The sequence below is a fragment of the Melanotaenia boesemani genome, chromosome 13 (assembly GCF_017639745.1).
Source record: "Melanotaenia boesemani isolate fMelBoe1 chromosome 13, fMelBoe1.pri, whole genome shotgun sequence".
Taxonomy (NCBI): domain Eukaryota; kingdom Metazoa; phylum Chordata; class Actinopteri; order Atheriniformes; family Melanotaeniidae; genus Melanotaenia; species Melanotaenia boesemani.
In genome coordinates, this window is record NC_055694.1 from 26,872,784 (window position 1) to 26,894,309 (window position 21,526).

General features: G+C 39.4%; 1 protein-coding gene across 1 annotated transcript; it reads right to left on the reverse strand.

The window, feature by feature from the left end:
* Positions 1-6,622: 6,622 nt before the first annotated feature.
* Positions 6,623-20,887, reverse strand: si:ch211-220i18.4 (SRSF protein kinase 3). The gene is made up of 12 exons (XM_042004860.1): positions 20,871-20,887; positions 17,952-18,055; positions 14,835-14,943; positions 13,586-13,673; positions 13,309-13,396; positions 12,944-13,050; positions 12,583-12,745; positions 12,158-12,234; positions 10,709-10,816; positions 7,277-7,346; positions 7,020-7,112; positions 6,623-6,925 (listed from the first exon to the last, which is right to left on the reverse strand). Exons 1-12 carry the CDS (start codon positions 20,885-20,887, stop codon positions 6,738-6,740), a joined length of 1,212 nt encoding a protein of 403 aa, XP_041860794.1. The 3' UTR covers positions 6,623-6,737.
* Positions 20,888-21,526: the final 639 nt, after the last annotated feature.

Below are 21,526 nucleotides of genomic sequence, written 5' to 3' on the forward strand. Positions count from 1 at the left end.
TAACAAATCAACAACATAAAGTCAGTGCAGCCCTGCTCTAAAATGGCTAGTGGAGATGAAAAGAGAGGATCTGCAGACGTAGCTGCACATCACATGCTTTGTGTGCTACATACTGTCAAATACAAATGTTGTATTCTTCTTGTCAAGCCACTCCTGAACAAAACACAATTTCAGAAGCGTCTTACCTGGGATAAAGAAGAAATGAACTGGTCTGCTGAGCAGTGGTCCAAAGTGTTCTTTTCTGATGAGCAAATTTTGCATCTCATTTGAAAATCAAGGTCCCAGAGTCTGGAGGAAGAATGGAGAGGCAACAACCCAAGACACTTAAAGTGCAGCATGAAGTTTACACTGTTTGTGTTGATTTGGGAGTAATTTCATCTGCAGGTGTTATTATTAATAAGTCCAGAGTCAATGCAGATGTCTACCAGGAGATTTTAAAGCACTTACTTCCTTCAGCAGAAATGCTTTTTGGAGATGCTGACTTTATTTTCCAGCAGGACTTGGCACCTGCCCACACCGCCAAAAGAACCAGAACCTGGTTCAGTGACCAAGGCATTACTGTGCTTGATTGGCCGGCAACTTCTAATTGGATGGACGGATGGATGGATAGATGGATGGATGGATGGATGGATGGATGGTTCATACATATAATAAATAATATTTAATAACCTCTAGGAGAGAGAAAAAAAAACATTAAAAATCACACAAAGCTGCCTCAAAATCAGGCATTTTACAAGAAACACAAAAAATTCTGGCTAATCCCCAAAGACTAGTAACTACATCTTTTGTGGATTAGATTATTTAAAATATTATCTGAAATAACAGATGATTGATGCTAAAAAACTATAATAGATACAAGATGAGAAATTGGCTGTACGATGACGTTGTACTTAGCAAAAGCACATTGCTGGTTTTTGCTAAACGCTAACATGACTATATGGCTTAATGTTGCAGTAAAATTCAGTGGGCAAGGAGGTTTTTTTAACATAAGGAAAGAGTCCAATGAGGGTAAACCAAGCAAACAGGAATAGTTGGGAGATGGTGGTTTTACTTGCAAACAGGCAAGGTCAAACTGGGTAAAAAAAAAAGGCAAAACATTGTTAATCTGGCAAATAAATGCTGGGGAAATGACTTTTTATGGAAGGAAACTAGGAACAGGTGTATAGGTGGATGGGGAGGATGGAAAGATCGGGGGTTACTGCAGGGCAGGCGGGTGTGGGAGTCAACAGATGGAGAAAAACAGAATAGGGGCATCAGAACTACCACAGCAGAAATGTTGACACTCAGTGAAAGTACAAAAAACAGGCAGGTGTTTTGTGTATTTAATGACTCCTGTGTCTTTTTGTATTAGCATACATTGGGTTTTTGGCACCAAACAAAGCACAGCTGTACCTGATGGTAAGGCTGTTTGTCTTTTATCCATTTGACAGTAAATCAAAGTTTTGGCACTAAAAGTGTTTATATTGACTTGTGAGGGACACATGAACATCTTTTGAAAATTTCATGGTAACTCAACAAGACTTTCTGAAAACAAATACACTCTGAATTTTCTGTTTCAAGGGAAGCTTTCGCAAAGAGATGTATCTAAAAGTATCTTTTGCAGGACCAAAAGCTGAACCGGTGTCCTGACAGTTAGGCATACCTATCAGAATGGCAGATCCTTGGCTAGTGCATATGCGTAGCACAGAAAACCACAAATGGTTTATTCATACAGACTGTGAAGCCACTAGCAGATAGATTTTGTGTATTATATTGCACATTGCTCAAATGCATCTCTTGTGTGACTAAAAGTTGAAAGAAATTAACTTTAAAACCCAAATGAAGCATGTTAAACTCTATTTGTGATCCAGTTTTGTGTTAATATTTTGCAAGTGGGGTCATAAGGTCATTTCAACACACATTGTAGGATTGATTTATTGGCCTCCAGTACCTTCCCAAAATGAGTGATATTGGTCTTTTAATGAGTTACTCTGAAAATTACTATTGCTATGTTAAATATTAAATCAGTGTAGCCCACCTATTAAAGCAGAATAACTCTTCATAAAACATATTCTTTCTGTGTATCCCACCCATCAAAATGGCATAGAAAGCAATGCTGTTTTGATAAAGTAGTGTAAAGAGACAGACAAGGCTATGGTATGCAATTCTGACATGGTATGCCAAACCAAACCATCAGAACACCAGCACCCTGTAGTAAAAATACATTATGTTATGATTAACATAACATGATTAGCTTTTTCATTAAATACCAACACTTTTCATTACGCTCCCCTTTTCTAGGTTTAAGCTGATGGTTAATTTTGTGGTCAGAGCAAATGAATGATTATTGGCGTTTAGCACCATATGAAACTTGTCAGATCTACTGCCATATTTTTTAATCTGTGTGTCACCTAATACCAGGTTTGTTAGCCATGGTACCTGAATGACTGTGAGGTTGACATGGAGGATGCTGGTGGCTTCTGTCTGCCGTGGCTCTCAGCCACCTCAACTTCCTTCCAGTCCCTTGATGCTCGGTTTGTTTTCTCTACTGTCAGAGCATGGTTTATTGTATGGTTTCTGGCCTGAAGCTGTCAGGAAGGAAGGAACTGACCACAAACTGTCCTGCGGTCTGTCACACCACCAGTAAAATCCTTGCCACTGTGTGTGTTCATATGACATAGAGAGTGATATCATAAGCTTTTTTTTATAGGTTTGTTTTTCTAACATGACAGGGAGCTCGCTTATTTTGCCCTCATTTATAAGATACATTTTTTTCCAATGTCAGTTAGGGGTTATTGGCAGTATGACAATCTTTCTCTCAGTTTTTTTATGAACAGTAACATCTGTTGACACCTTAAAAAATTCTGTGCTTGTTACTTATGCATTTTTAATATATTAAATATGCATTTGTGAGAATTTGGTCCAGCACATAAGGGACAGTCAGCAAAGTTTTGCATGCTTGTTCTGATTTTTGTTTTGTGTCAGCACTCAAAAAATGTTTGTCTTTGAGAATCTGCATCTTTGTACCAGGATGAAAAATATATTTATAGAAATGAAGTTAATGATAAACAGATAGACAAAAGACTGGTCCGAGGCCATCACTGCCATGATCAACCACTACGCTGAAGCACTATCCCATCTTTTTAACCCACACAGGTTTAATGTAGCACGCATCAGTCAAAAGTAACATTTAGGCACGCATCGATACTCAGCCAAACTCCAAACACACCTCGCTATGAAACAAAAGTTGCACACTTGGAAGAAACCAGAAAACTAAACATTTGGAGACACGTTTTTCACTATGTGCAGTAGAGATGTGAGACTATAAATATTAGCCAGTGTCTACTGAGCATACAAAAGGGCTTTATGAGATGTAACTGGACAGTCCATTAGATATAAAGTTGTAGAAACACACAGTCTTAGCAAGGATTAATACTTCTCTTGTTTTTTCATGATGTCACATTCAGTAAACAACTTTAAGGGATGCTATCTGTTGCCTGTGTTTGTTCTAAGCTCATCCCTCATCCTTCTGTTAAGCAGCAGATCCTCAGAAGCTTCAGTATACCACACAAAAGGTAAGAACTACATCTTTTTCTCTGTGCAGTTATTATTCCAAATTATGTAAACACCTGTCCTTCCAAAGGGTAGAGATTTTCCTCCATAATCATCTCTTGGATGGTACCTTTAGTTGTTAAACCAACATAAGCTGGCTAGTCGAAACTATCCTCTACACTCTGACCTTGCATGCAGCCCCTTGTGGCTCTTCACAGCAGATCAGTGTGTTCCTATTGATTGCCTTCTCAAGGTGACAAATCCTATGACAATAGCTACCTGCAGCCTGAAGGCACCAGAGGAAAACTCACTGTGGATGCTAGATTTAGCTGTTATTGTGCCTGACCCCTTCCAGCAATGTTTTATGTGTTTTTGTTTAGGGGACAGATATATACAACCTTTTAAAAGTTCTGATGCCCTGAAAAAGTACACTTTTACTTACAAAGTCATACATGTTGGTTCTTGAAAATGTATACCAAAATGTCTCACTGTGGTGCCCCTTTTGTTCCCCAGGCCTCTGCACATACAAGGACAAATACTTTAAACCAGGGGATTATTTCCAGAGAGGCTGTGACAAATGCTTCTGTCACGAGTTTGGTTTCTACTGCTTTGCGTGAGTTGATTATTCACTTCTGTGCTTGGTCAGGGATTTAATAAAAGGCTTGCTTGTTGGGCTGTCTGTTATTGTTGCTGACTCATGCACACTGTTATTTTCTCCTCCCCTGCAGGCCAATGAAACCCACCTCATGGCCCAAGAAGTGTCGTCGAGTCAGGACAGATTGTGGTTATACAGTGGTTTATAAAGAAAACCCACTGGTGGTGTGCCGGGCCTACAGCTGGATAGGATGACAGCTGGGACATCTGACTTGAAGCAAAACATTGTACAATCTTAATACTTTGTATTATTGTTATACACGTGTCCAGGACAACAGAACATTGATCAAGGATTTTATTGAGAACAAGCCAATCTATAGTTTAATGCTACATTAATGCCATAGCATATATGCCACATTTATGTGCTTGTTGTACTGGAAAGTGTGTTTGCACTAAGGTTATTGTCAACTACTGTTAATTGGATCAATAATATATAATCTTGTAATAATCTGATTAAATCTGCAACCCAATATCTTTGCAACCAATGATATCAAAAATCACACCTATAGCAAAATTAGATATGCAAACATAGATAAGGGATTTTCATTAATATTAAAAATGCTAAGTAAAATAAAATAGACTGAAAAGAATATATAAGCATACTAAAGGAGGTGACTTAATACTGATTGTTATATTTCCAGAGAAGTACATTTTAAAGAAAACTAAACAAAAGTCTCATCTGATGCAACATGAATCTATCCAAGACAAAAAGCCATTTAAAGATGGATTAAATCAAACAGCATAATTTGTAATTATTTGCTTTCCTACCAGGTCGTTGTTCTTTTATTCAAAATTTTGTCTCCTTTGTTTTTGCGTTTTGTTGTTGCTCTATTGTTTTCTAGTTGCTTGCAATGATTTATTCCCTTAAATCTATTTTAATTAATCTTGATGCAAACCTTTTGGCACATACAACAATCCACATTTGTGCAAGATTTAGATTCGTTTTAAGTCCAGTTAATTACATTTGTTAAAATGTGTAGGCAATAAAATACAATTACCAGCTGTATCATATTCTTCACATAGGTATTCACTCAAACATGCAAATTTTCTGCTTGCAAGCACTGGAGGACATGTGTGTTTGACACCTAATTTTTCTCGGTCACAATAACCTGACTCGATAATGTAGAAGAAAGATTCCTTCTTTTAATTTGGTCACTTTAAAGTCCCTAAACTTTGGCAGATTTTCGCAGGAAGCTAATTCTGAAACCATCTCACATCCTGTCTCTTCTCTGGGCTTTCTCCAGCCAGTAAAAGTCAGATTAACTTTTTTGAGCAAGTACAGCAACCAAACTAGCTTCCAGGTTAGCTTGTGTAACATTGTCTGACAGCAAACAACAGGGGTCTTGTCAGCTTTAATTATAATATGTTATATATTTTTTTTATTGTTGCTATAAACCATTTCCAAGTCTTAGTTTGTCTGTGAAAACCAACCACATATACCAGGAATCTTGCATAGCATTTCTTCCATGGTCTACGTTCCTCTGTTATTGATGTGTGATTTCACAGAGGTTGCAGGTGTTTCCGCTATGAGGTTCAGTATAGTGTCCCACCTATGCTGAGAAATGTCTACTGCACAGCAGATTTGACAAAAGAAATTGGTTTGTTATTTGCTTGTGTTCCAGTAGAACCACTGCCCATTCTGGTTCCGCTGCTATAAATCAAAACCCAAGTCTGCAAACATTTTGTAGACTTACAAATGACTCTATGAATAATTTTGTTAATCTAAAGACTACTTTGGTTAGTGTTAGGGAAACAATATGGCTTGGACTGAAACAGATTCATGTTACAAGTCTTGTTCTGGCTTTCTGGGTCAATAGTCTAGTCCCATTTGGAAGACATACAAGCATAGTGCAGGCACTAAAGAAACCTTCCACAGAAATATGTCGCTTTGAAGGCCCTGCAGGATCATGGAAAACTGCACAATTTTTGCTCTTCTGCACAAATGCATGTTTTTCTCTTCATGCTCATTTCACATGGCATGTGTGATCATGTTGTTCAGTCTGTTACAAGACTACTTGTCTTTCTTGCTGATAGAGGTGGATCCTTATACAGTAGCTCTGCATGGTGTTGCTGTGGATTGCATGGGATTAATCTGATGCTTTTATCAAGTAATTTGTGACGATAAAAATTAAATCCACTTGATGTGTATATCCATTTCATTAATAGATTTTTTCCCTGTACAAAAGACAAACATAATTTAAATCATACCTTCATTATGGAAGATCAATAAATGAAAACATATTGTATCACTCTTTGATGGTCAGGAACCCTGACATTGTAGTGTCAGGTCAATGAGGAGACAAAGTCTGGCAATTCAATTTCCTAAGGAAAAAAAAGAGCTAAGATTAAAAAAAAACAAGAAAGAATGAAAAGTCTTAAAGTGCTCAGGGGGCTCCCTTGGAAAACATGTTATTTTCCATCTGATATTGAATGCGTGACATTCTTCAGGAATCCCCTCAGTATAAAAATTCAAAGATGCGAGGTCAAGTTGCTGAAAGCATCTGGCTGTGAGGACTGCAGATGGTGTTGAGGCCCTCAGGGCCTTTAGGAGGCTAACAGGAGGTCAACCATGGGTGGCGGAGGCACTGTGCAGCAGTGGCCCTCTTCTCCGGGTGATAATCCAACATGCGTATAAGGAAGTCTGAGAATTCCAATGCCTCCTCCAACAGAAAGTTGTATTTTTCCACCAGAACATCATAAAGGCTCCACATCCTCAGTGGGCCAACATGACAGAGATCACCTGTGTGAAAAAAAAGAACCACATGACATTAATTATGATAGCATTCAGTAAACTTGTACAAGCAAATAAAGCTGATAAGTGAAGTTTTCCTTACCCCTGCGACTGAAATAATCCACAGAATATTTACCAGACAGGGCAACAGCTAGTGGAATTTTACCAAGCAGCTCTATGATCTGCGCAATATGATCTAGGTGTTGTGAATTGAGGCAAAACACAAACAAGCATGAAACACACAAATGTACAATACACATAACAATCAGTAATTACAATACAGCTACAATGTAATCCCATTTAATCCTGTGTCAGTGCTTGTCACGTCTCTGTTAGTGTCACGTACTGCAACAAACCCACCTTCCTCCAGGGAAATACACTCGCTGGCTTTGGGGTGGAACAGTGAGTCTCCAGTGACCAACTCAAAGGCCTGGGAGGATTCAAAGGAACATTCATGAGTGAAATGTGTAGTCAGTTAAGAGTCTTTAGAGGTTAAATGCTGGCTATACCAATCTGTGACTCTCCATTGTTTTGTTTTTAATCTAAATGGCTTGTAAAGCTCTGACTAAAGGCTATTTTGCTATGTTAACCACAAAGCTTATGGATGGTAATGGCTGGTTTGCCCAATACTTTGACCCAGAATGAAAAACCCTGACAACTATTTTATGGATTATCTTTTAATTTAGGACAGTTTAACCTCAGCATAACTCCATGTGACCTTAATGCTGACTGTACACCTGGCACCAACAGCAGGTCATAGCTTTGATTTTTTTTTTTTTTTTTTAAGTAAAATCTCACCAAATCCACAAGATACAGAATATTACAGAAGCCACTTGTTTTTCCCATAGAGAATGTGAATGTGACTAGATTTTTTTTTTTTTTGGGCAAAAGACGATCTAATCTAGTGGAGAAGGGAACAGATATTTCCATATTTGGACAAATTCACCTAGATAAATTATAAGCTTGATTCACTCTGTTAAAGCAGACCGGCTCAAAACTACAGAAGCAAAGAGCTGCCATATCATCATCATCTTTGAGTTCTCATACTCTCCATGTTGACACAGTCACTGCATTATCCTGTGGGTTTACCAAAGGAAAAAAAAGAAAACTTAACTCGTTATAACATGATAGTTTTAATGTAAAAATGTGAAACTTTTTTTTGACTTAAAAATAATAATGATCTCATGTATGTCAGCAATTTGACCTTGTGTCACCCAAAAAGATATCTAATATAATGTAATATAATATGGTATTGCTGAATGTCTCCCTACAACCCTTGCAAAGATTAAATAGTTAAATGGTTGAATGAACCAGACAAAACAATGAACCTATAGGACAGTAAAACTAAACCAAAAACACACAAACGACAGTGCAGCCCAGAGGCCGCGCTGACAGAAGCTGGATCATTGAAGGGCAGCCCGGGACAGGAGCTGGGGCCTCTCTGATGAGTCAGGATGCTCTGAGAGCTGCTCTCCCCTGAGGCACACAAGCTGGAACCCAGCAAAGACAGGAACTGGTGTTAAAAGTGATGGGGGGGGGGTTCCGGGACCCTCTCAGGAATGGGAGCCAGAGGCAGCAGAGGAGGAGCGAACCCTCGGAGACAGGAACCAAGGGCAGAGGACTGTCCCAAACTTGGACCCCCTGAGACACAGGAGTGTCTCATCCTGGGACCCCCTCGGAAACAGGAGCAAGGCTTGGCATTGGTGGTGTCAGCGGTGTGGGGCACTGAAGTGCAGGGTGGGACCTGGTCATCGGTGTGCAATGCTGAAGCGCTGGACGGGACGCAGGAGACTTGGGCTGCTCAAGTGCTGGACAGGACACAAGAAAAATGGGCCGTCGAGCTGGAGATGATACAGGAGAAGTGGGCTACAGCGGTGAGAGGCAAGGTTCTTTCAAGCTATGCCTCCTGGCCACTGCATCTGTCCATACAGCGGCAAAAGAGCTGGGTCTCCCAAGAGGCATCCAGATTGCCAACGTGAACTCTCAGAACAACGACCCCACATGAGCACGGCCTGCTCCAGTTCCAGCCCCAGCAGCAAGCACACCAGCTCATCAGAGGTCATGCAGTAAGAAGGTTGGTGGCCAGCTGGATCCATGCTGTGGTCAGATCATTCAGTCACATAGTGTGGATATGAAGACCCAAATGCAGGCTGACCAAGCAGGAGCTAGAGTGCAGGAATAAAGGTTTAATAAAAAGAACTGGAGAACTTACCCTGTTAACAGAAACAGGTGAAACACGACAAGGAAAGACAACGAATGATCTGACAAAGGAAAACTGAAAGTAAGACTGAGGAACTAAAAGGGAACAGGTCAAGTGAATTTGCTAATTAAACCAAGTGAGCCAACGAACAGAATGCAAAACAGAATATACAATACACAACTACAAAATAAAACAGGAAACCAGACAAGACAATGAACCCATAGGACAATAAAACTAAACCAAAAAAACACAAATCATGACAGCACACATGCAATACCACGTAAAATGAATAAAGACACTGCTGTTAATGACTGGATTATTTGTTTTTGTGTAGGAACTGGAATTTAGAAAGTTTGTAAATAATTTGGAAGTTTGTGACATCTGCAATTGTACCTGACCACTAGATAGTACTGGTAGGGTCTGTCTTTGATGCTTTGAAGCTTCCAAACTTTATTTGGATCAGCCAGGAAGAAGTCTTTAAAGCATCAAAAGGCTTAATCCCCCCCATCATTAGACACAGCTAATATAACACAACACAATGAATGAGCGAAGAACAAAGGAAAACCCAGAACATAAGTACACAGAAACTAACTACAAACAAGAAGTAGGTGTGACAACTAAGACCCAGATAACAGTTTAATAAGAAGTAAATTAAACAAACTACACAAGGAGGACCAAAGGACAAGAGCAGAAACTAAAAGGCACAAGAAATCCGAGAAATCCACAAGAACCGAACCCACGGACTATGACACTTTCTCTGTTAAGAGTTCAACAATTCATTCAAGACCTCATTGCCAAGAAGCAAACAGAATATCATATTCATATCTTAACTTTCTGCTCTACTAATCTTAAGAAAACAAAAGGTTTCTTACCTTATCACATGAAAATGAGCTTCATGATCTCAAGATAACGGAATAAGTAATGTTGAGATAACAGCATCAAAAATAAAAGAAATTGTAGACATGTTCTCTCTCAATTTCCCTAATAATAATACTTCTACTCAGAGATGAGGTTCACATGGGGCTTCGCAGGATGCTGACCAGGATTAGACTAGCAGTCCATGATTCAAAAATGTAAAACAATTTAGTTTCCCAAATAGACGTGCTCATTTTGTACATTTCTGTGCAGATGATGCTCATTTATTTTTCTCTGGTTAGCATCTATAAATCCAAGACTATTTTATTTTCAAGACATTTATATGTTTGAGTTTTTATTTAAATCTAACCTGAGGACATATAATTCAAGCATAATCATACACTTTTTTGTTTGTACTTTCATGCTTAATACCATAACAACAAATTCTATGTGCAGACAGCAGTTTGTCACAGTTACTGTTGGGGTAAATCAATAAAAGAAGTTAAAGAATGTATTCTAATTTCTAAAACTCGCTGGGATAGTCAGTAAAAATTTTGACAGACATTGTTGAGATGCACAGAATTTAGATTTCTAGTCAAGTTCTCAAAGACACAGTGACTAATGATTTTAACATTTAACTTGTTTTATTATTTATTTATTTAGCTTTTTATAACTTCTTTTATGGAAATTTGTAATTTCAAAATCTAAAATCAACATTGGTTTGTTTAGTCTCTCACCATGCAAGCAACACTCCAGATGTCAGCTGGTGGGCCATACTCAGATCCTAGCAAGACCTCCAGAGAGCGATACTGACGGGTCTGGATCTCCTCACAGAAATGTTTATACTGGGCCAAGAGAGAGACAGATAAAACAGAGATAAGAATCTGATCACCTTGATGAAAATACAAAGTTTTAACCCTCAAGAAGGTAAATGAAAACTTAATATGACAGCTTTTTACATTTAGCTGCCATTTTCATTATTTCTTTACTCAATTTTTTAACACAAATATCAGCCAGTCACATGGCAGCAACCTCATCAATTTAGTCATCAAGACAACTTGCTTAAGTTTTAACCTGACCAACACAATTGTAGTAGATTTAGGTGACTTTGAACGTGGTATGGTTGTTATTACCAGAGGCTGGTCTGAGTATTTCAGAAACTGATGATCTACTGGGATTTTCATATGCAATCATCTCTAGGGTTTACAAAGAATGGTCTAATAAAGGGAAAATATCCTTTGAACAGGAGTTGTCTGGATCAAAATGCCTGCTTGATGTCAGTGGAGAACAGGAGGACTGATTAGAGATGAAGAAAGGCAGTGGTAACTCAAACAAGCACTGGTTCCAACCAAGGTATGCAGTCTGAATACCCATCACGTCAAACCTTTAAGCAGATGGAGTACAGCACCTGAAGACCACTAAGTACCATTCCTGTCAGCTGGGATCAGGAAACTGAAGCTACAATTCACACAAACTCACCAAAACTGGACAACAGAAAATGGAAAAACGTTGCTGGTCTGACGAGTCTCCATTTCAGCTGCTACGTTCAGATGGTAGGCTCAGAATTTGGTGTGAACATAAAAGCATGGCTCTATCCTGTCTTGTATCAATTGTTGGGCTGCTGGTTGGTGTAATGGTGTGGGGGCTATTTTCTTGTCCCACTTTGGGCCCCTCAGTACCAACATGGAATGATTTAACCACCACCTACCTGAGTGTTGTTGCTGACCATTTCCATCCCTTTATGACCACAGTGTACCATCTTCTGGTGGTTACTTCCAGCAAGATAATGCACCATGTCACAAAGCTCAAATCATCTCCAACTGGTATCTTGAACATGACAATGAGTTCACTGTACTCCAGTTGCCTCCATAGTCCCCAGATCTCAATCCAGTAGAGCAACTTTGGGATGTGGTGGAATAGGAGATTCTCATCATGGATGCAGCTGACAAATCTGCAGCAACTGTGTGATGCTGTCATGTCAATATGGAGTATAATCTCTGAGAAATGGACCAGATTCTAGCAGAGTGTGCTTAAAATGGCCAGTGAGTATATACTAAGACAGTCTTTCAACTACAGTATCAAGCTTATGTGGCCAACTTCGAATGCAAATAAATATTTTCCTTGTAAAGATAGACCCTTGATGTTTGTGAGAATGTTGTGAGAATTTAAAATATAGAAATACTTACCACCCAGCAGGAGCTCCCCAGGTCAGCAATCTTCACTGCAATCTCATGTAAACTGTATGGGTTGATGTGCTGCCTCTCTGAAATAAACAACAACACATCATCATCATTAAAACGCCTGACTTTCCAAAAATTATATTTATAATAAATTCAAATGGAGAATGTTTTGTACACTGATATATTTTTTCTTATTGTGATTCTTTTTTTCGTATTTCCTTTTCTACAGCAAAAACTGTTTACAGTGCATGCCCCAGGTAGCTGCACAGCCTTTTGTATATTAAAAAGCCTGACATTATCTTGTAGGTTGGCTCTGTGCACATCTGCTTTGTGCATGTTTGATGCACCCTGTGCTATGGCTCATTCAGCATGGCTACAGTATAAACTGTCCAGCTTTAAGAAATAATGTGGAAATAAGAAAACAACTGTGCCTGTGGGCTTGGCCTCCTTCCCAGTTGGTAAAGAGATGGAGCTGCTGCAGCCTGGTGGTGCATTGTGGGACTGCTGCTTTGGATACAGCATGATATTCTCTGGCTTGATGTCTGTGTGGATGATTTTACACTGAGTGTGAAGGTAATCCAGACCTTGGAGAACCTACAAAGGAATAATGAGTGGCTGATGTTTTTCTCTCCATACTTAACCATGTCTGAGCTACGATTTAATTGTAGAAAACTTGGAAGAACAGAACAAAATTAAGTGTATAAAAAACATTCAGTATGAATCTGCTGATTGTTGCTCCATTGTTTCCACTGACCTTTTGTTGGCTTTTTATGAGTGGTTGTTGTAACTTACCTGAGTGAGTATTTGTTTAACCCAAGGCTTCAGAGGTTCTGGATTCCCACAACACAGCTGCCAGCTCCTGAGGTCGGGCCCCAGCAGCTCCAGCACCAGGCATGTGTCTAACCAGCTGGCATTAAGGTCACTTTTACAAACCAAATCACTGAAGTGCATCATTGCTGTCAGTGAGCCAGCAGACCAGGTGCAATCTGCATGTTTTTTTTGTCTGTTTGTGTCACTTACAGTATTTCTTGAAATTCTGCATTTCAGTGGCTCTTTCATGCATACAAGCAAACACTTCTATTCACGTTAACTCCTCAGTTTTCAGAGTCAAGTATAAAATGTTTGGCAAAGACATGGCAGCTTTCCCAAAAGAATACGGACCCCGTTGACCCCGGCCAGCTTGAACTCATCTAGCAGCTGAACAATCCTTCGACTGGATGGGTGACGGGCCACAGGACCACTGGCCTGGTGAAAGGGAGGAGAAAATGGGAATCGCTGAAGATGAATGGGATAAGTAAGGTAACAAAAAGACAGGCAGTGAATTGTCTTTTTGTATGTGTATACTAAAAGAATGAAAATAACTTTGGAAAGAGATCACATTTGACAGAAACGTGAGAAGTTAAAGAGGAAAATCACGAGCAGTGGGCCACTAACACATCGTAGAAGAGCCAGCTCATCCTGTCCAGCCTGAGCAAAGCCAGCACCACTCTTCAGCACCTTCACAGCAACATGCCGACCCAACCTGCCACAACACAGACAAGATCAAAGCTGAGCGGAGCGATAAACTTTCTGCTGGACTCAGGAATTCTGTGATCTTCTGTCAAACACATAAAACTAAATTCTAAATGTCTAATTTTTCTTCCTTGTTAAAGGATGATACACAAAACCATCAGGAGAGCTGAGATATAATATTTACATGACAGACTGTAAAACAGATGAATCCATTCACTGTGACATTTATTTGTTTGTAGTTCAGTACTTTAGTTATAGTCACCTGAAAAATTACAAGTCAGTGAAAACTTCTCAGTCGTGTCCTGTCCAGTTACTATTCCACAGTGGAGCTCTGCTATGGCTTTAATCCTTTCTCAGTCTATTTTACTCTAAATGGGAGCATAATAGGTGACAGTGGACATAATGTTCTATCAAATAAGTTGTAAAACTAGCAGTTAAATTAGCACAACATGACTTTCTGACCTGTTTTTGAATAGTTTTGATGGTACAGTGAACTATTATGAACATTCCTGGTGACTGTTGCCCAGCACCATCTTGAGGCTGAGAAACTGATCTTCACAGCTTTTATTTTAACAGGACACTGCTTCAATTTACAGAAACATTTACTTTATGCACCACATCACACGGCAGCATCTGGATATAAACACACAGGCCACTTTGAACACACATCGTGACTGATTTTGCAAATGAATGCAAGGTGACCTTATTAAAGGAAGAAAGGAGAAGAAAGAGAAAAAGAGATAAGATGAGAGTCAACATCAGACTTTTACTGGTTGGAGAGAGCTTATAGAAGAGACAGAATGCAAGATGGATGCTGATTCTAGATACACTGAGCTTTGTGACAATTACCTCTGTTGTCAGAGGGACATGAGTTGTGGAGCTGGTGGTTAATAAAAAAGATACATGATACAAATCTCCTAGTGTGAAGGAAACAAATTTGATTTTGGTTTGGAAATTTATCAGGAAAAGAACAACAAATCAAGAACAAACAACAAGTGATTCGTTTATTCTATCTATCATATATATATATATATATATACATATACATTTTTAACAATGTGGCAGTTTTGATTTGCAGTTAGTATGACAAGTTTGAATCCCAATTAAAAAAAAAAAAAATCATCCCTTTCCACCATGCAAATTATTTTGTGCAGTCTCCAGATGAACCAACCTGAGGTCCATGCAGAGCCACACAGTAGAGAAATTACCCCAGCCAAGCTTAGACAGCACTTGGTACCTTCTGTTAAAGGTGTTTCCAATCTGGACTGGATGGTACCCACCTGAGGAAAACAAGACAAAATCATTTTTAACCCTTTAAATTCTAAGCCATTTTTAAAAATATTTTTGGCAGACCTGTTTTTTGGTTGTGTTTTTTAAAACAAAATGTACATGTGTAATAAGCTCAACCCTATGTAAGCCCATTTCCGCCACTTGAAATAAAAAAGATCTCAACGAGAATCTCATAATTATGAGATAAATAGTCATAATTATGAGATAGAAAGTCATTACTTTGAGATAAAAAGTCATAATTATGAGATACAAAGTCATTATTATGAGATAAAAAGTCATAATTATGAAATAAAAAGTCATAATTATGAGATTCTCTTTGAGATCTTTTTTATTTCAAGTGGCGCAATGGGCTTCCATATAACCCTGCAATCAACACACAGACATTTTTCTCTGAGAAAAAAAAAAAACATTACATTTTGCGGTTGAATTGTAATCCTCCTGGACAGGATATAATTGCCTGGAAAACTTTTGTTAATCACCTAAATGGTAAGCTATTAATCACAATTTCCCCCACAGAGTTACACACTACCATTCCTGAGAAAACATAAGCGATAGCATTGGGGGACACCAACAATCTAGCAGAGTATAAAGGGTTAAACAAAAAAATGATGTGACTAGTTTAATCGCCATATTGGGTGGCAAAAAGTTAGCTGAGACCCGCTCCCGCTATAGTGACTATTAACTGTTTCTCATCAGGGATGGTACTCATGGACTTAACGCTTTCCACACCAGTTCAGCGCTTATGTAGACAAGTCAGACATAGATATTTTGATTTTTTTTAAAAAGTGCACTTGTTCGTTCTCAAAATCTGTATAATTTTTCCAAATTCCTGGTTGAAAAAACTCCAAAACATCCAACTGAAGGAGGTATTGCTGCCCGATTTATCTTACCTTGACATACTACCTGGGCAATCGATGGTCGCACTCCACAGGGGCAGAATTAAAAGCATACAAGTCAGATTAAAGACTTAAAAATATTTCATGGCAGGATGGGTTTCAGACCTTCAGCTGTGGAAAGTGTCCCAAACAAGTATTTCCTCTTCATGTTAAAGCCGATTAAAAAAGAAAATAGCAAATACAAATAACGTTAATGCAATGTAAAAATTAAGGATGTCCCGGTAATGTATATTTAGGAGTTAACGTTACTAAATATTACTATGAATTACTATTCTAAGACTTTCATTTATTGAGACTACAAAGGAAAATACATGTTCCAACTTTTTATTAACACTGCTGAAGGTTTAATTAATCGAACATCCCACCGATTTCACCGTGGTTACATTTACAGTGTGTGAAACTTGAAACGTTTTGTTCATTTTCTGCTTCAGATAAAACACGACTTACGTATAAAGTTATGAATTGACAATTACATATAAGAACGTTTTTGTTCCCATTTCTTGTTGAATGAACAAGAATATCTGTTCAAAAATTAAAGTGCAAACTACACTTTACTTTTTGTGTAACTCTGAAACTGAGACTGCAAGGGTTGGGGGGTGAGGTGTGGACAGACCAGAGAGTGGGCGGGTCCGGACACACAGGCAGAAATGATTGACAGCCGCTAGCAAGATGCAAAACGAGATTCACAAAGCACCTACGCCACAGAGCGGTCTTTGAGGTGGAAGACCTTTCCCCTGTTGATCTCCTCAGCTACTCAAGAACAAGGTGGTGCCGGACCGTATCAGTCTGAGCCGTTAGCACTGTTACACTGACCTGTCAGCAGCTCCAGCAGCCCTGGAAAGCTGTGGAGACTCGCAGCAGGTTGTGGCAGCAGCTGGAAGTATCTGCTGTTGTCTGTCACCAGGTGAGTATAGCAAGTAAAGAATAAAGTCCAGTGTTACCTCAAAAGTACAAATCTGCCCCATTGCAGAGATATTCATCAGAAACTGTGAAAGAATAGATGTCTGAAACTAGCAAATCTACACCATATAAACTCACATCCCTTCATATAAATTGGTGGGGGTGGTTTTCTGTGTTGTCCTATTTATTTGTTTAGGAATCTGGTTAAAAAGTGGACCCCCTGTGCTCTTTGAGACCCAGGCTGGTTTAGAGAACTCAGAATGACGGGACTAAAATGCAGCAAGAAAGCTATTTCTTGCATTCCTCCAAGCTACAACAGGTCTGAGTAATACACTCAGACTAGTGGGATGCTGAAGAATGATGAATAAACCTGTTTCTGGTCTCCTTCAGTCAGCATGACACACAGTTTTTGGAACATTGTCAGAGATCTTCACATCGAATCTCTGTTTCTATTATAAGAGAACATGGCATAAACTAATATATGATCTATTACAGTGTCAGGTGTCTGTAGCAGAGGATATAGAGGGGCAGGCCGAGACCTGAACAGCTGGCAGGTGAGCAGAGAAGCATGGGCAGCAAGGTCAAACTGAAAATACTGCACGTTTAAGCGATAGTGAGAAGCTTGGGTTTTTAACATTTTTTTTCTGAACACTGTACCCTCTGATACTGGGGGGAATTTGCTGGGAAGTCCACTCCTGGGATAATGTGCAGCTTTCTTTATCATGTTCTACCTGTGAAGGATCTGCTGTCCTATCCGCTATAGGTTTGGCATGCGTATGAATGTGCTGAACAATGCACCTATGCAGTCAGGTGTGGATGGATTGGGTTTTTCTAGACAGAGGGGGGGAGGACATTCGGCTTTACAAAAACCCGGCTACATGTGTACATAGCCTAAGAGAACAAGTTGCAAACTTAAACACAGATGCTGGTATGATGCAGGGTTTGGTTTTGAAAAGCTTTTCATGGTCACATGACCATCGGGTTGTGATGTAGATTTCCACCAGACCCATGGGGAGATAGGGATAATTTTGCCCTTAGAGTTTCTAATTAGAGCAAACAGCAGCTTGACAACAACAAGCAGAACCTGTTCTCACACATGTAGCTGTAATCTGTAGAAGTTCCAACTCAGGTGTGTCCTTCTATAGCAGGTAGCTATCAAGAAACAAGCTGCTATCAGGAGGCATTATGAATTGTTTTAGTACCATAACAATATTCTCTGGGATCTTCAGAATCCTGGGTGTCCTGTGGATGTAGCTGCTCGTGGCGTCCAAGGGCTCTGAAACTATTACACAGACCGCCTTCACTCCTGCAACATGAAGAGACGTCAAATAAAATGTGGGTTCTGTTGCCTCCTGCTTTGCGCCTGTGTATCCTCCTCATGCAGCATGCACAAATGTGCTTTGTGTGTTTGTGTGTCAGCTGTGAGCTGAACTGTTTTTAGTTTCCCATGGACTCTGTCTGCAATGGAAACTTGTCCCACTGCCTAGCCTAGCTAAGAGTGGAAAAACAGCATTGGAAGTTGCACTATTTCTAACTCTGCAGTAAATTATTTTGCAGTCTGTTCGTGCAACCTGAGAACTCATCGTCCCAGCTGCTGTGGATACAGTATCTGTTGCTGGAAGACTTCAGGTCACGTCATGTCTGAAAATTATGATCTTTTTTTCTACAATGTATCACTTAGCTGCATGTTTTTGTAACCATTTAATGAGACAACCAGCAGTTTTCTTATTTTCTCCTAAATTTGAGACTTAAATTAGTCTCAACTACCATTTAAGTCAACTATGTAATGTTTGAAATAATCCTGGTGTACTTTGTTTGCGTTAAAATGAGCTCCTCCAAGCTACGCTTTTATGTAAGGAAAAAAGGTCCAGATGATACATTTTCTATGGCTCGTAGAATGATGCAAATTTGCATGAAAATATTAAATCAGATGCAGTGAACTGTATGCCAAAATAATCACTCACTTGCTTCCAGTGTTTTTTTTTTGTTTTTTTTTTTAAGATGTTTCAGCACAGAACAGGCACTTATTCAGCACATCTCTGCCATAACCATTATCAATCCTCTATTTTGCAATTTTAACAAAAGCCATCCAGCTCCACCAAGTTGAATGAAATCAAGGTGGTTTGTTTTAGTATAATCTTGCTGGTAAGCACTACAGGACACTTCCCAATGAGGAACAAAAGTCCCCTACTCACACGTGATGCTGTTTAGCCAAGGAAGGACTCCTCTGCATTGTGTGGGCCTGCAGATGCAGTCAGTATCTTGAATTGATGGGTGCTGAATGGATGCAGCCTGCAGAGAGACAAAATTCAGGTTCAGATTGAGAATAGAGGCAAATGCATTAGTACCAATAAGACTGCTAATGATACTACACCTGATCTGATAGTGAGGGCTCAGGGTTTCGGGGGGTCGGGTCGACCTCTCTAGAGGCTGACAGCAGTAGTAGTCAGCAGGGTCTAAACATAGAAATCCCCAGCAGACACCTAACGCACTGCCTGTCAGAATTTTACCTGCCTTTCTGTGTGATTTCTCTCCTTCGGACCCTCCTGGTCAGGTTCAGCCGTTTGTCTCTCTGTTCCTGGAGTTCTCCTTGTTGCCTTCTGTGGTAAAGCCAGAGAGCAGGAGCCCTCAAAGATGAGAGGAATGTCGCGTGAGGAAAGCAGATCAGGAGAGGAGAGCGAGTGACAGCTGCTGATTTTTTTCCTCCTTTGGTGTCACAGGGAGTTCGACCTCTGGGCCACAGGGATCACAAATGGCTAAACCTGGCATAAGAATGGGATCCCTGACCTTCAACACAATATCAAATATCACAATAAGTTAGGAGTCAACATTTTTGCTTCTAAAAGGCAAGATTGTACTTTTAGGCATTTTCTTTTAGTTGAATACAAGTAAAAACAATCAGATGAAGGCATTCTGTATGAAAATGAATATAAACAAGCATGATGTTGCTATCAGTCTTTTCATGCACATGTTCAGAGCATTTCCACAGCTCTGGCATGATTCTCTGCTCTCTCTCTCTCTCTCGCCAACACTTGGCCATTGACACTCTTTGTTTTTCATGGTTAATACCGTCAAGCAAAGCAGAATCTGGGTAAGCACGTGCCACAGAAATAAGAGACAAAATATGTCAAGGGAGAGGAATGAGATTGGAGTGGCATGAGATATTCAGGACTGCTCATAGTCTGATGACAATTAACACAATATTACACCTTCTATTTATAGAATACAGTATGTCCTTACTGTAGTGGTGGATTTGCAATATGAGCAGTCTGTCAAGAGACTTCTTAAGTGTAATAAAACCAAGGTGTTTTGACTGTCTCTGCATTTGCAGAGGGAAATGAGTCAGGAAAAAGCAGCCGCTGTGATGTGGGCCAGTCTAGATATTATAAGCTCTGGTTTTTCCACCAGAGGTGTTATGATGAGTTTCAAGCTGCTGTGAGTGAAGCAGACCAGAAGGTTCATTAACTTTTATTTATTTAGTTTAGTCAGTTGGGATTTGACCAGTGAACAGCTTCCTTATTCAATACCTGGCTCTTTTTTTTTGGGGGGGGGGGGGGGGGGGGGGGGGGGTAAGGGGGTGTTACTATTATTATGATTAGAAATTCTGAGTCAAGTAATGGAGGGAGTTTGTTGTAATCACCCTCAATTACTGGAATTACTGTGAGTCCATCCCTATAATATAATAATAATAATAATAATAATAATAATAATAATAATAATAATACCTAACAGAAATGTTTTATCCATACGGCAAAATAAAATCCATAATTTCATAAATCTATTAATAGAAAACATAAATCTATGAAAATAGAAATAAAATTGCCTACAATAGTTAAGCAGTTTTTTTTAAATTAGACATTATTCTTCTCAATTTTTTGACAATTAACTATTTATGCATGTTCAACCGTCAAACATAAAAAAACATTTGCACAATGACTGCTCTGACTTTTAATTAAACATCCCTTGTACCATTTCCAAAACAATCAGTGTTTAAAGTATGTGGACTAACATGAACTATGTTACCCAGAATGCCCCTGTCCTGTTGTAGTTCAGCTCAATTATAGCGACTTAAGTTTCGTTTTACGGTCCGACAGTCTCGACAGTATAAGCGCAACATCTACCGAGCAAAGATCGCCATCCGGGCCCATCCAAAGTTACTTCTGTGTGTTTTGAGTTCTGTGTGCGTTCCTACTCATGTGAGTAGAGGTTTACAGGAGGAAAAATGTGTGTTTATTCTTTAGTCGTTACGATAATCTGCGTAGCCACTCGTTTTTGCTACAACCCACGGCTGCACTACATGTGCACATATAAATGATTATTTAATGTGATGTCAAGCATTGCCCTACGTTTGTAAAAGTAATCCAGCTGTTAACTTTGTTTGGTATATTCAACCTGTGGTGGTTTTCCATGGCATTTCATTTGTGGCGTTAGCGCTCCCTCTAGGGTATTTAGTGTTACTGCAGGTCAAATCTTTTGTATTGAGGTGGTACTGCCTTTTATTGAGGTACCTACTTGTTTCTCTGTTCCAGATAACCACACACACACACACACACACACACACACACACACACACACACACACCTACTGAATCCTCTGCATTAAATGCAACTGAACCATACTACTGGAGTCTGTCTATCCGTCTGACGGAGGAAGAGTCAGCTGATGCACGATCCAGAAATCAGCCAACATATATAATAAATAACAAGTGGTCCTTCGAGCCGGATGTGTATTGGCCGAGTCAAGCTCCACAAGATAAAGCTTCTCAGGAGAAGAGTCC

What these genes read in the sequence shown, in the direction of transcription:
- si:ch211-220i18.4 (XM_042004860.1), bottom strand. An exon ending in TCCCAGAGAATATTGTTATG is followed by an intron (nt 14,944 to 17,951) that starts GTACTAAAACAA and finishes TGTTTTCCTCAG; the next exon opens with GTGGGTACCATCCAGTCCAG. An exon ending in TCTGGAGTGTTGCTTGCATG is followed by an intron (nt 7,347 to 10,708) that starts GTGAGAGACTAA and finishes GAATCCTCCCAG; the next exon opens with GCCTTTGAGTTGGTCACTGG.